The sequence below is a fragment of the Rhinolophus sinicus genome, linkage group LG04, assembly GCF_036562045.2.
Source record: "Rhinolophus sinicus isolate RSC01 linkage group LG04, ASM3656204v1, whole genome shotgun sequence".
In the NCBI taxonomy this organism is placed as follows: domain Eukaryota; kingdom Metazoa; phylum Chordata; class Mammalia; order Chiroptera; family Rhinolophidae; genus Rhinolophus; species Rhinolophus sinicus.
In genome coordinates this window covers 111,690,295-111,704,303 of record NC_133754.1, presented here as the reverse complement: position 1 = coordinate 111,704,303, position 14,009 = coordinate 111,690,295, and the positions used below count along the sequence as shown (strand labels likewise).

The 14,009-nt window shown below is 39.9% G+C and overlaps 1 protein-coding gene across 6 annotated transcripts in view; it reads right to left on the bottom strand.

Moving 5' to 3' along the window:
- Positions 1–11,486: 11,486 nt before the first annotated feature.
- The window catches only part of CDK20 (cyclin dependent kinase 20), a 45,659-nt gene continuing 43,136 nt past the window's right edge, over positions 11,487–14,009 (bottom strand). For 2 of the 6 annotated variants that reach the window (XM_074330231.1, XM_019721211.2), the window contains one exon: positions 11,487–13,859. In XM_074330231.1, the coding sequence (XP_074186332.1) occupies positions 13,463–13,859 (397 nt within the window). In that variant the 3' untranslated portion in view covers positions 11,487–13,462. The remainder of the gene's footprint in view (positions 13,860–14,009) is intronic. The other 4 variants (XM_074330230.1, XM_074330229.1, XM_019721195.2 and 1 more) reach the window with 4 other exon arrangements.

Genomic DNA, 14,009 nt, shown 5'->3' with positions numbered 1-14,009 from the left:
GTGGGTGCTTGCCAGTGGACATGGAATGGGTATGGGTAGAAACTTCTCAGGTAAGGAAGTGGCATCGCAGCAGAGTAGGGGTTAAAGTCTGAGGTGATCTTCAGGTTCTGATGCGGCTAGGAGTAGGGTTGCTGATTGTCTCCTGAGCATCATGCAAGTGCTGTTACCCAGTATAAGCGTAATTAGTTCCATCTCCTGGGTGTCGGGTGCAGGTCCATGTTGGCTCCATAAAGTACATGGGTGGCCTCTCCAAGTGATGGTGGGTGGTTTGCTTGGTTCACACTGACAATAGGCTGACTCAGGCTGAGGATGGCCCCAGAGCCAGTGGTCCACATCAGCTCCTTATTAAGACCAACGGGGAGTGGTCATGTACATGGGCTGACCCTCCATCCCCAGATGACTCAGGGTCTCCAATCTCCAAGGTCAGTTCTAATGTTATGGGTGCACTCAAATACTTGTGCTACCTCTTGGCCAGGCTAATGAGATGCAGGACGAGGCTGTGAAAATGTAGACTGCAATACAGAAAAGAGTGATACCATCCAAATTGATGCAGAGGCATTCCAGATTTTGAGTCCCAACCACTTAAGACCATCCAGGATCAAACTGCCAACTGATTGTCCTGCTGACTGGGTACACCCCATGCCAGTTCCTTGATCATAACCAACATCCTGCCTTAAATGATGAATTTGAGAATTTGGGGAAGGGGTTATCAAGGTAAAGATCGGACTGTGGGATTGCAGTGGCCCATGACGAGCTTAGTTTGACAGTATTTTGACAGGTTGCCTGAGAGAGGAAGTCCCTCACACAGGACACCTTCCAGAGACTGCTGCACAGCACCACTACCCAGAAAGGGAAGAGGGCAAAGGAACTCCTGAGAGAGAGAAAGGGGAGAAGAGCCTAGTGCTGTTGCTCAGCAGTAAAAGGGAGAGTGTCTGGGCCAGAGCCCTTCAAGGAGCAGCAGCAGGTTAGGATCTTTCATACCCTAGAATTCTTCTTGTGTATGGCTAGCTGATGTTGGGTACAGTTTCGTGGAGTATGCAAAGCAGGCAGTCTCTAAATGCCTAAAAGTATACTTACTTTGGCTGCATTTAAAACAATTGGATGTGTGAAAATTTGAGTTTGGTGCTGATGGACTTTCAACTAACAGTCTCAGCTTGCTGTGAAGAAATAATTCAGGGGCTAATATACAGGGCATCTTTAGCTTATTTATGGGTGTGGTGTGTGTGTGTGTGTGTGTGTGTGTGTGTGTGTGTGTGTACTTCCAATGATAGGGACTAGGTCTCTTTGGAGAATGGCTGATTCCAGGACTGGGGGAAGTCAAGTACAGATGAACAGGAATGACTTATAGTGCCAAAAAGTAAGGAAATGATTAATGATGGGAACATAGCAAAAGGATACAAGGGAAGGAGTCACTCAATGGAAATGGCAGAGTCAAACCTCAGACAACTCTCACTTCTATAAAATACTGAGACAATTGGCAAAAACTGTCAGAATCATTTTTTCTCAGGACCCTGGAAATTAGTCACAGGTTTGCTGAAAGCTGGGAAGTGTTTATTCAAGGAAAACAGCAGAAACTCAGTAAGAATAGAATGCAGTGTGTTTTACAATGCGTTCCCATCCCGCCTCTCAAGTTCCATGGGAGCCTCACGCACTAAAAAGTCCCCAATCACAGCGAAGAAACAGCGACCTGATCCCTACTGGAAGCGGCAGAATGGGGTTGGAGCTTTTTAAAACCTCCATTCCCAGAGAATTTTTATCATTATTTGTTCTGGCTGGTGGTTCCCTGGAAGACCCTGCTTGCAGGGCTAACTTTATTTGATCTTAGTCAGAGCTCACCCAGTGTGAAAGGTCTTTTCCTTGAGGGTGTTTGTTAAGAAAAATTACAGGAAGTTATCTAAATTTATAACTAATAGTTACAATGGACGTCAAATAATCTAAAAGGAAAAACTGGGGATGAGATGTTCACAGGGGCTTTGAAAAGCTCCTAGGAATCCAGAAAGCTACTAATAGCTAAGAATTTAAAAAGCAGAAAACAAACAAATAACAAGTCACCTCTCCCAGGTTTTACAGATTGATTCTGTGTGTGGGTATTCCTTTATAGCTTAGCCAGGCTATTTGCATTCTGCCTTCACCTTTACTTCCTGTTTGTACTGAGCCTGGAGATGAAAGCTGAGGATCTTCTCATGTCTTTTCTGTGTCATGTGTCATGCCCAGGTTATATACATGTCTTTCTAAATTACCCACTATACACAGGCACTTTTGAATGCCCCAATTTCCTAAAGAGACTCCTTAGCTTTTCTTCCCAGGTTTTGGCATGTTTATTATTTGCCTCAACTGTAATCTTGAACCAGGTTGCAGCAGTTTGTTCCTTTTCCTTACAACATTTTTGACGAATGCCCTCTATGTAGCCTATTTTCAGGTCTGAGAGAATTCCAAATGAGGTGAAACAGACAAGCACCTCTATCAGTCCCTCACGTAGTCTGTGAGAGGTCAAAGCAGACAAACATTTCATTGCAAATAAGGTCTTCTCTGCTCCCTCTAGAACCAGGGACTAGGGTTCCATGATGGGAATGCAGGCTGCCTTCTTCAAGACTGCTGCCGAGCTGACAAGGGGAGTCGGTCAAGTACAAGTAAAAATACTACAGTGCTTTCCTATCATTTTAAAATTTACTTTTTTTATTCGGCATTCTTTTAGTGGCTTGTAAACCTGTTTTCAGCAATTCTTACAATTTACAATGTTGATTCTTATAATTTTTGCTCAATTTTTCAGTGTTTCTGTAGAGGTATGGGGCTTGGGAACTACCTGCTCTGACATTTTTGCTGATACCACCCCTTTAGTATTCCTTGTAAGGCAGCTCTGTTACAAATGAATTCCTTCAGTTTTTGTTTAACTCAAAATATATTAATGTTCCTTCATTTTTGGAGGAAAGTTTGTTAGATATAGAATACTTTAGTTGACTGTGGTTTTTTTTTTCTCTCTCAGCACTTTAACTATGTCCTCCCACTGCCTTCTGGCCTCCATGGTTTCTGATGAGAAATCAACTGTTAATCTTACTGAGGCTCCCTTTTGCATGATGAGTTACTTCTCTGTCACTGCCTTCAAGATTCTTTTATCTCTGGCTTTTATAATGTATCTAGTATGGATCTCTTTGAATTTATTCTTCTTGGAGTTTGTTGAGCTTCTTGAATGTGTATTTTAATGTTTTTAATCAATTTTGAGAATTTTCTTTTTTTAAAATTAAAGTTTATTGGTAAAGTTACATAGGTTTCATGTGTACAATTCAGTAATACATTATCTCTATCACATTGGGTTGTGTGTTCACCACCCAGATTCAGTTCTCCTTCCATCACCATATATTTGACCCTGTTTACCCTCTTCTACCACCCACCTCCTCCCTGCCTCTCTGGTAACTGCTAAGCTATTGTTTATGTCTATGAGTTTTTGTTTCTTTATTTGTTTGTCTTGTTCCTTTGTTGCTTTCAGTTTTATATCACACATATCAGTGAAATCATATCGTTCTTGGCTTTTTCTGTGTGACTTATTTTGCTTAGCATAATAATCTCAAGATCCATGCATGTTGTCACAAATGGCACTATTTCATCTTTTCTTATGGCAGAATAGTATTCCATTGTGTATATATACCATATCATCTTTCTCCAACCATCTGTTGAAGGACACTTTGGTTATTTCCATATCTTGGCCACCATAAATAAAGCTGCAATGAACATCAGAGCACATATATCTTTATGGATAAATGTTTTCATATTTTTTGGGTAAATACCCAGGAGAGGGATTGCTGGGTCATATGGTAATTCTAGTCTTAATTTTTTGAAGAACCTCCACACTGCCTTCCATAACGGCTGCACCAGTCTGTATTCCCATCAACAGTGTATGAGGAGGGTTCTTTTTTCTCCATAGCTTCCCCAACACTTGCTATTATTTGTCTTGTTGATGATAGCCTTTCTAACTGGTGTGAGGCAATATCTCATTCTGGTTTCTATTTGCATTTCTCTGATGATTAGTGATGTAGAGCATCTTTTCACATGTCTATTGGCTATCAAACTAAAAAGCTTCTGCAGAGCAAAAGAAACCATCGACAAAATAAAGAGGAAACCAACCAAATGGGAGAAGATATTTGCAAACAATGCCTCCTATAAGGGGCTAATATCCAAAGTGTATAAGGAACTCATACAACTCAACAACAAAAACAAACAATCCAATTAAAAAATAGGCAGAGGACCTGAATAGACATTTCTCCAAATTTGAGAATTTTCAGTCACTATTCCTCAAATGTTCTTTCTGCCCCTTTCTCTCCCCTGTCCTTCAGAGAATCCATCTGTGCATATGCATGTTATGCATGTGCTTGATGGCATTCCACAGGTGTCTCCAAGCTGTGTTCTGTTATCATCATTACTTTTTCATTCAGTTTCTCAGACTGGATAATCTCAATTGACATATCTTCATATTTTCTGATTCTTTTTCTGCCACCTCAAGTTTACTATTGAACTTTTATATTGAATATTTCATTTCAGTTATAACTTTCAAATCTAGACCTTATATTTTGTTCTTTTTCATAATTTCTTTCTCTTTATTGATACCCTCTATTTGTTGAGACATCATTCTCCTGGTTTCCGTAAGTTGTTTTCCCATGTTATAAAAGGCCTAGCTAAGTAATAAATGAGTACTCCAACACAAAGTCAATCTATGAAGAGTGGGGAAGTATTATTCATTCATTCATTCATTCTTTCTTTCTTTCATTCATTTATTCAAATAAATATCTTTCAAAACAATAGTTGACCATAAATTAAAGGAGCAGAGGCCAGAGACTTCAGAGACCACACCCAACAAAAAATAGACTTTACAAAAAGTTTATAAAAGTCACTAAACAAACTACTACATCCCATAGCAAGTAACAAAAACATACCCTAATGAGGCAGAAGAATCTGGTTTCCAGAGTTACCATATTATACTATTTAAAATGTTTAGTTCTCAACAAAAAATTACCAAGTATGCAAACGAACAATGAACTATGACCCATTTACAGGAGAAATTAAGAGCCATTTGTCCATGAGGAGGCACAGACATTGAGTTCGCTAGACAAAGATTTTAAATCAACCGTCTTTTTTCTTTTTGAGCTCACACCATGTTGTGTTGGGGAGAGTATTTATAGGGGCGGGTAGAAGAAGGTGAGTCATGGAGTGGAGGACATTGTGGGTACAAGGCAGACAAGGGTTTACAGAATGGCCTCTGCACCCACCCCAACCGTGGGAGGGGCAGGAGAGCAGCTGGGGCCCGGGAAGATGGGCTGGGAAAGGACCGTGGTGGGGACCGAGTGCCTGGGCTGAGGGGCTCAGGGGCTTGTAAACATTGACCACTCTCAGAAGGGGATAGGGTGGGGGAGGATGCCTCCTAAACTTCCTCACAGGGTTAAGGCCTCTTCAGGATCAAGGTCTCTAGCTAAGGGTATTGGGAAGGAAAAGAGGGAAAGAGTGTCCTCCCCCTTCCCCTTGCACTGGCTTCAGTAGGGGTGGAGGTAGTTACATTCAGTCACAACAGTACTGCCCCCAACACTTCTAATGCTGTCAAATACTAGTGCAAGGAAAAGGGGAGCTGGAGGGCCAGCAGCAGCAAGTCATTTCCCCCAGCCCTTCACCCTCTTACTGCTTGAGAGAGAATATTGTCTTTTCACAGATGCTAACACTGTTGAAACCACGGAGAAGCAGATAGAGGGAGCCCCTCCACCCTGGAGGCCAGCTTTATCCCCCAGCACTGACCCAGTTATCACTTTGGTGCAAACACACACACACACACACACACACACACACCACCACCACCACCACCAACAGCAACAACAACAACAACAAGTGGTCTCTCTGGGAATGGATGGGTGGTGGGGAACACTGTGGCCTCTCCCCATTTTGCCAGGGTAGGAAGCATAAATACATTTGTGGGAGGGTGGCAGTGGCAGAATCCTGCCTTAATATTGTACTCTGAGCAATGAGATCAACAGGAGAAGTTAGATGAGAAACCCAAAAGACACAACAAACTGTTAAAATCAAACAAACACCCCACAAATGGAGATAAACCCAAGCAGGTGACTGGGGATAAGTTGGTGAGCAGTAGAAAGACTGCCTCCCCCTGACCCAGGAAAAACAGACATTTCTATTCTTGACCGCCCTCCCCCCACACACACACACCTTATCCAACGCTAAAAAACATGTCAGGAGTAGAAAGGGGAGAGGCCACTCACTCCTCTCCAGTTTGGTCAATGGAGGGGTCAGGGAAGAGCTGGGTGGTCCACATCCCATATACCCAGCCAGCTGTGGGGGGCCTCCCCTCTAATAGCCCCCCTACACACTGCAACCTGAAGCCCCAAGCTGCCCACTCCCTTGACCTCCCAGGCCGTTCCTCTTGTCTACTTCACATTCATTAAGTGGTGCCTCTCTCTCCACCTCCTGAGGGAAATTGCCCCCACCTCACTCCAGGTTGAGGCAAGGGGTGTTCAACTCTCTTACATATAGTCGAAGAGTTACAGGAAACCAGCAGAGAAAAATGCCTCAACGTAGAGTATTATATAAAGAAATCAAACATATTCTAAAGCTGAAAAGTACAATAACTGAAATGAAAAGTCCACTAGAGGGTTTTGACAGCAGATTTAAACAAAAGAGTCAGAGACCTTGACAATAGGATGATTGAAATTATCAAGTCCGAGGAGCAAACAGAAAAATAAACAAAAGAGAACAGAGCCTAAGGGACCTGTAGGACACCATCAAGAATACAAACATATGCATTATGGGAGTCTCATAAGTAGGAGAAAAAGAAAGGGGCAGAAAGAATATATGAATAATCAAAAACTTCCCAAAATTGATAAAATTCATGTATCTTCAAATCAAAAAAGCTAATGAACTCTAAGTAGGAAAAACTCAGAGACCCATACCAAGACATAATTAAAATATCACAAGCTAAAGAGAGAGTATATTGAAAGCAGCATGAGAAAGAAGTGACTCATCCTCAATAAGATTAACAGCCAATTGCTCAGTAGAAGATTCCTTGGCCAAAAGGTGGCATATTTAATAAGTGCTGGGGGAAAGACACTGTCAACCAAAAATTCTATATCTGGCAAAACTGTCCTTCAAAAAATGAAGCTCAATTAAGATATTATGAGATAAGCAAAATCTGAGGAAGTTTGTGGCTACTAGACATGTCCTTCTTTATAAATGCTAAAGTGTGTGTCCTTCAGGTTTACATGAAAGAACACTAGATAGTAACTGGAAGCCACATAAAGAAATGAAGAACACTGGTAAACATAACTACTGAAGAACAAAGGGAAGAAAGGACAATTTTTAAAAATAAACAGTGCTGACATAATCAGTTATCCATATGGGTACCCAAATTGTATGCAAGTATCAATTCCATGACATGTACAAAAGAAACTAAAACATTTAGAAGAGTGAACATATAGAATACTTTTTTACTGTGTGGTATGTGAGGGTTGCCTGAAATCAGAATAGACATACAGAAATCAGTATAATCATATTTTTGGCTTTTACTCTTTATTTTTTTCCTATATGATTTAAAATATGTGTAAAATAATGACTAAAGATCCATATTAATGGACACCAATGTATAAAGATGTAATTTGTTAAGCAAAAACATAAAAGGTGAGGGATGAGCTATATAGGAGGACAGTTTTTGGATACTATTGAAGCAAAAGTCTCCAGATGTCCCCAGAAAAAATTTTATGATCAAAACCTTCTTAATCCACTTTACATGTAATCACAATCTTGAATCTCATGACATTCATTGCTTTGCTTCATGGTTTTAGCCCCTATGTTTACATCTGTAAACAATACAATTTAGCTTTGCTTATTTTTGAGTTGTATATAGATGGAATCATACTAGATTTTTTTTTTTTTTTAAAGATTTTATTGGGGAAGGGGAACAGGACTTTATTGGGGAACAGTGTGCACTTCCAGGACTTTTTCTCCAAGTCAAGTTGTTGTCCTTTCAATCTTAGTTGTGGAGGGTTCTATTCAGCTTCAAGTTGTTGTTCTTTCAGTCTTAGTTGTGGAGGGCGCAGCTCAGCTCCAGGTCCAGTTGCCGTTTCTAGTTGCAGGGGGCACAGCCCACCATCCCTTGCGGGAGTCGAACCGGCAACCTTGTGGTTGAGAGGACACGCTCCAACCAACTGAGCCATCCGGGAGCTCAGCGGCAGCTCAGCTCAAGGTGCCGTGTTCAATTTTAGTTGCAGGGGGCGCTGCCCACCATCCCTTGCGGGAGTTGAGGAATTGAACTGGCAACCTTGTGGTTGAGAGCCCGTGCTCTAACCAACAACTGAGCCATCTGGGAGGCAGCTCAGCTCAAGGTGCCGTGTTCAATCTTAGTTGCAGGGGGCAGAGCCCACCATCCCTTGCGGGACTCGAGGAATTGAACTGACAACCTTGTGGTTGAGAGACCACTGGCCCATATGGGAATCGAACCGGCAGCCTTCGGAGTTAAGAGCACAGAGCTCTAACCGCCTGAGCCACCGGGCTGGCCCCTAGATTTATTTTTTTTGTCTTCTTTTGTTCAACCTTCTGTAAGATTCATCAGTGTTGTTTCATGTAGCTCTAGTTTATTTGCATTGTTTATTATTCCTGTTGTATGATTCTACCACAGCTTATTTATCCATTCTACCATTTGTGAATTTTGGATTGTTTCTAATTTGGGGCTACTATGATGCTTTTATGAACAGTCTTGTTTACATATCATGGTTCGCTTGTCAAGAGCTTCTCAAAGGTACAATTTTAGGAGTGGTGATAGAAATATCTCCAACTTTACTACTTAATAACAAACTGTTTTCTAAAGGGACAGAACAATATGCACTATCTCCAGTGCTGAATGAGTTCCTGTAGTGACATACTGAACAACACTTGTAACTCTCAAGCTTTTTTTTATTTCTTCCCAATCTGAGGGTATAGAGCGGTATCTCAGCATGGTTTAATATGCACTTCCTTGAATAATAATGGTTTTTAAGTAAAATTTCATATAATTTGGCCATTTTATGAAGCACACATTTTCTATTTTTTGCCTGCTTTTTTCTCATTGAAGAGACTTTGGAATATATTTTTAAATTTAGAAAAATATACATATATACTCTACATTTTAATTCTTTGTTGTTTATATATGTTTCAAATATTTTCTGACACTTCTTACTTTGTTTTCAATTTTTAAATGGTACTTTTCATGTATAAAACTTTTAAATTTTAATTAAATTATAAATCTGTTCCTTAATGGGTAGTTCTTTCATGACCAATTCAAGCAACCCTAACATACCACACAGAAAAAAATATTATTCTATATATTCACTCTTTTAAATGTTTCATAGTTTATTTTGTACATGTCATGGAATTGATACTTGGATACAACTTGGGTACCCATATGGGTAACCGATTATCCCAGCACTGTTTATTTTTAAAAATTATCCTTTCTTCTCTTTGTTCTTCAGTGCCATTTCCCTGTGATATCATTCCCATATATTCATGGGTCTGTTTCTGGGCTCTCTATTCTTTCACCTTGATCAGTCTCTCTCTCTCTCTCTCTCTCTCTCTCTCTCTCTCTCTCTCTCTCTCCCCACCAATACGGCACTGTCTTAATTTTATTTATAGTAAGTGTTGATATCATACCTTAATATCCTTTTTTTTACTATGCCTTAGCTATTCTTAGCCTTTTGCATTTCTGTGTATGTTGTAGAATCATATTATCAACTTCAGAAGGAAATGTGTTGAGATTGCTTTGAATGTGTGTGTGTGTGTGTGTGTGTGTGTGTGTGTCTGAGGATATTAACATATTTTCACCACTGAGTCTTCTGATCCAGGAACATGATATTCTCTGTTTACTTGGGTTTTCTTTAATAGATCTTATTAGAGATTTATAATTTTACCTCAAAAGGTTGTGCACACATTTTGTTACATGTATTCCTAGGTATTTTGAAAATGTTTCTTCCATTGTGATTAGTATCTCTTTTATTTCATTTGTAAATTGCTGATATGTAAAATTGAAACGTGGTAGATTTTAATTTTAATTTGTTCATTTTGTATCCAGCAAAGTTACTAAAATATCTTATCATACTAATAGTTTACCAGAAGATTATTTGTGACTTGCTACATAAATTAACATCTTATTGTTGTTTCATCCTTTCCAATCATGATGCATTTATTTTTATTTACCTTGTTGCTCAGGCTCACTTCTCCAATAAAAATGTTAAACAGCAGAAGTAATGGTGGGTTGTTTTGTTCCTGATTATAAAGGGAACTATTTCAGTGTTGTACCAGTAAGGATGCTTTATGGTAGCTTTTATATAGACACATTTCTCAAAATAGCAGTTACCCTTTATTCCTTGTTTGCTAAGATTTTTTATCAATATAAATGAATATTGAATTCAAGTAAATAAATTTATGCATCTTTTAAGTTTATCATATGATTTTTATCCTTTAATCCGTTAATGTGATGAAGTACGTTGACAGATTTTCTAATATTGCAACAACCTTACATTCCTACGGTATTCTTATCTTGACAATGCTATATTGTCTATGATGTATTATTTATATTATTGGATTTATTTTTAAATTTTGCACGTATGTTCATAATTGTCACTGGCCTGTAATTTTGTTTTAATGCTTTTGTCAGATTTTAGTATCATTTTATGCTAGCCTTATAAAATGTTGGGGAGTGTTCACTTATTTCTATTCCCTGAAAATTGTGTAAGATTTGGAGTTACTTTTTCATTAAATACTTAGCAGAACTAAGCAGTGATGCCTAGAGTTTTATTTTAGGGAAAACTTTTCTTTTCAAGTCAGGTTTACTGAAGTATAATTTATATGCAGTTCATTCACTCTTTATAGGTATACGGTTCAGTGGATTTTGACAAAGATACTCGTATACACATCATATGCCACAGGCCATTTCCATTAACCCCAAAATTCTCTTGTGCCCCTTTGTGTTCAATCTCCTCTCCTTACCCCCAGGCCCAGGAACTGCTGACTTGGTTTCTGTTTCTATAGTTTTGCATTTATTTTCAAGAATGTCCTATAAGTGGATTCATACAGTACATAGCCTTTGTTACTGACTTCTTTCACTTAGCATAACATTTTTGAGACTCATCCTTGCTTTTGCATTTATCAGAATTTTGTTCCTGTTTATTGTTGAGTAGTATTCCACTATGTAGGAAACCACAATTTGTTTACCTGCTCACCAATTGATGAACATTTGGGTTGTTCCTAGTTTCTGGCTATTACCAATAAATTTCCTATAAACATTCATGCACAGCGTTTGCATAGATGCAGTCACCCTGCAGAGGCAGATCTGCCAAGTTTGGTCTGGATGTCATGACTGATAATGCCACCCACACACAAGAAAAGACTTCTTACTCACATAATGAGGCTTTTTGGGGAGAGCAGGATGGCTACCAGGCAGGTGCCAAAAATGACTCGAAAGATCAAGGAAAAGAGGCTGGGTTGGGGTTTTTATGGTGGTTGGGGGGTGGGGCTAGGGTGAGGGCTCCTGAGCCTGGGCAGGGATTTGATGGTTTGAAACTCCCCTCTTCATCAAGGAAGGGAGCACCTGGGCTGAGCTCGTCTGCTTGCCTAGATGTGGGGAAGAGAGTAAGAGAGAGGTCTTAGGTTTAAAAACTGTCAACAAACTTTTTATTTTTTAAAGAATAAAATGCTAACCACCATCTGAGCCTTCAGCGAGTTATAATCTGTTTGCTGGTGGAGAGTCTTGCCTTGATGTTGGTGGCTGATAGATCAGGGTGGTAGTTGCTGAAGGTTGGGTTGGCTGTGGCAATGTCTTGTTTTCTTTTATTTCCTCTTCTCCGCCTCTCCCCCTCCATCCCCACTCAGGTTCAAGCCGTTGTTTCTCAGTCTAGTTGCGTAGGACACAGCTCCATGGCCCATGCCGGTATTATGAGCCTGGCCTCCCCCAGCTGAGGCAGTCAGTCGCTGGTCATTGGTCGGCCACTCATAGCAGCTCACGGCAGCTCATGGCCTCACACAGCAGCCCACAGCTGCTCATGACAACCTTCAGCTGCTCACCGCATCCCAGCTCCAGGGAGAGCCGTTGTTCTTAGCTGTAGACGGCGAAGCTCACTGGCCCATGTGGGAATCAAACCAGCGACCTCAGCGTTAGGAGCATGGCGCTCCAACCAGCTGAGTCACTGGGCCGGCCCAACATTTTTTTTTAATGGAGTTAGATTCTTTCTTACGGTACACATATCATTTTATTACTCTTGGGTAAATATGTGGAAATAAGATCACTGGTTCATGTGTAAGTGCATGTTTAACTTTATAAGAAACTGCCAAACTATTTGCCAAAGTGGCTGTGCCATTTTGCATTCCCACCAGCAACGTGTGAGAGTTCCTGTTGCTCCACATCCTCATCAGCATTCATCATTTTTTCTCTTTAAAATTTTACCTATTCTAGTAGCTGTGGTTTTAATTTGCATTCCCCAATGACTAATGATACTGAACATTTTTCTTGTGCTTATTTGCCACCCACATCTCTGTTAATTTGAGGGGGAACACGCAACACTCTTCAATGCTATTTTTAATGAACATAAGACTATTCACTTTTCTTATTCCTTCTTGTGGGTAATCCTTTCCTAGGAATTTATTCATGTCAACGAAATTAAGAATTTATTTGTATATAATTATTCATAATACCTTCTGCTTTTCTCCTCTTTCACATTCCTGCTGTTGGCTTTTTGTGTGGTCTTTTTTTTTCATGTTTGTTAGTCTTGCTAGGGAGTTGTCAATGTAATTAGTCTTGTCAAAAAGCCAAATTTTAACGTTTGCTGTTCCTCTTTATTATGTCTTTTTTTTCTATTTTCTTAACTTGTTTTTATATTCATTTCAATTTTAAATTCATTTTTGTGTTCTCTTTTCTAACATTTTAAGATGGATGGAGGCACATTAATTTTCAGCCTTTCCTTTCTTTCCCAATGTAGGCACTTAGGCTATAAAATTTCACTGAATACTGGTTTAGCGTCACATTTTCATCATTTAGCTCAAAAATTTTAAACTTCTCTTTCAATGTATTCTTTGACGTGGTTATTTTATAGTATGCTTCTTAATTTTAAAACAAAATCTGATTGTTTTTGTCATTTATTTCTAAAATAATTTTATCGTGGTCAGAGAACATACTTTGAATAATATAAATTCTTTAACATTTACTGAGACTTGATTTATTTCGCAGTACATTCGTTTTTTGGTCAATGCTCTGTGTATTTGCAAAGAAAACGTGTTCTGTAGCTGCAGGTGTGATGTACGTATTGGGAAAGACGCTTTGTGACCTAATTCTTAGATTCTCTGTGACTTCTGCCTGTTTCTCTCTCTCTTGGTCAATGACCAATCTGAGATTAATTTCCCCTTTAGTACTTGATGAAGTACAATAACATGTCACTTTAGAAAAAGTAAATGACAGTCATCCTCCAATGTAAGGTATTCGCTGAAAGCCAGAGAAACTTGCCTTCTGCCACCACAGGGCAGACTGCTGAAAATCTGGCTGGCATCTTGTGATAAGATACCAAGCAGGGCTGCCAAGGAGACTAATGTACAGCCTCAGCAGGTCTCTTGTAAAAATCAGGCCCAGATACGGAAAGAATTGGGATATCTGAGTGAACAATCTGAGAATCTTGACTCCCTCCTTACCCTCCCCCCCCCAGTTGCCCTTCCTGATGGCAGAAACAGCCCCCTCCACATTACCAGGGGTATTAGCCTCTCCCGAGGGGGGTGTCTTGCACAGTGACGGTCTTCTCAGGGCCCACCCCTCACTCCTTATTGCCTCCGGTCTAGTGCCAAGAATCAGGGACCAGCAGAGCCTGGAAAGAGAAATGCAAACTCTGCTTTGGGAAGAAATGCCTACATAGCAAAAGAGTTATAAGACCTGCCTAATAATAGGGCATGGGGCATGTGTGTTAAAGGTAATCTTGGTGTTAGATGAGGGAAGGTAGAATTTAAGACTGGAAGGA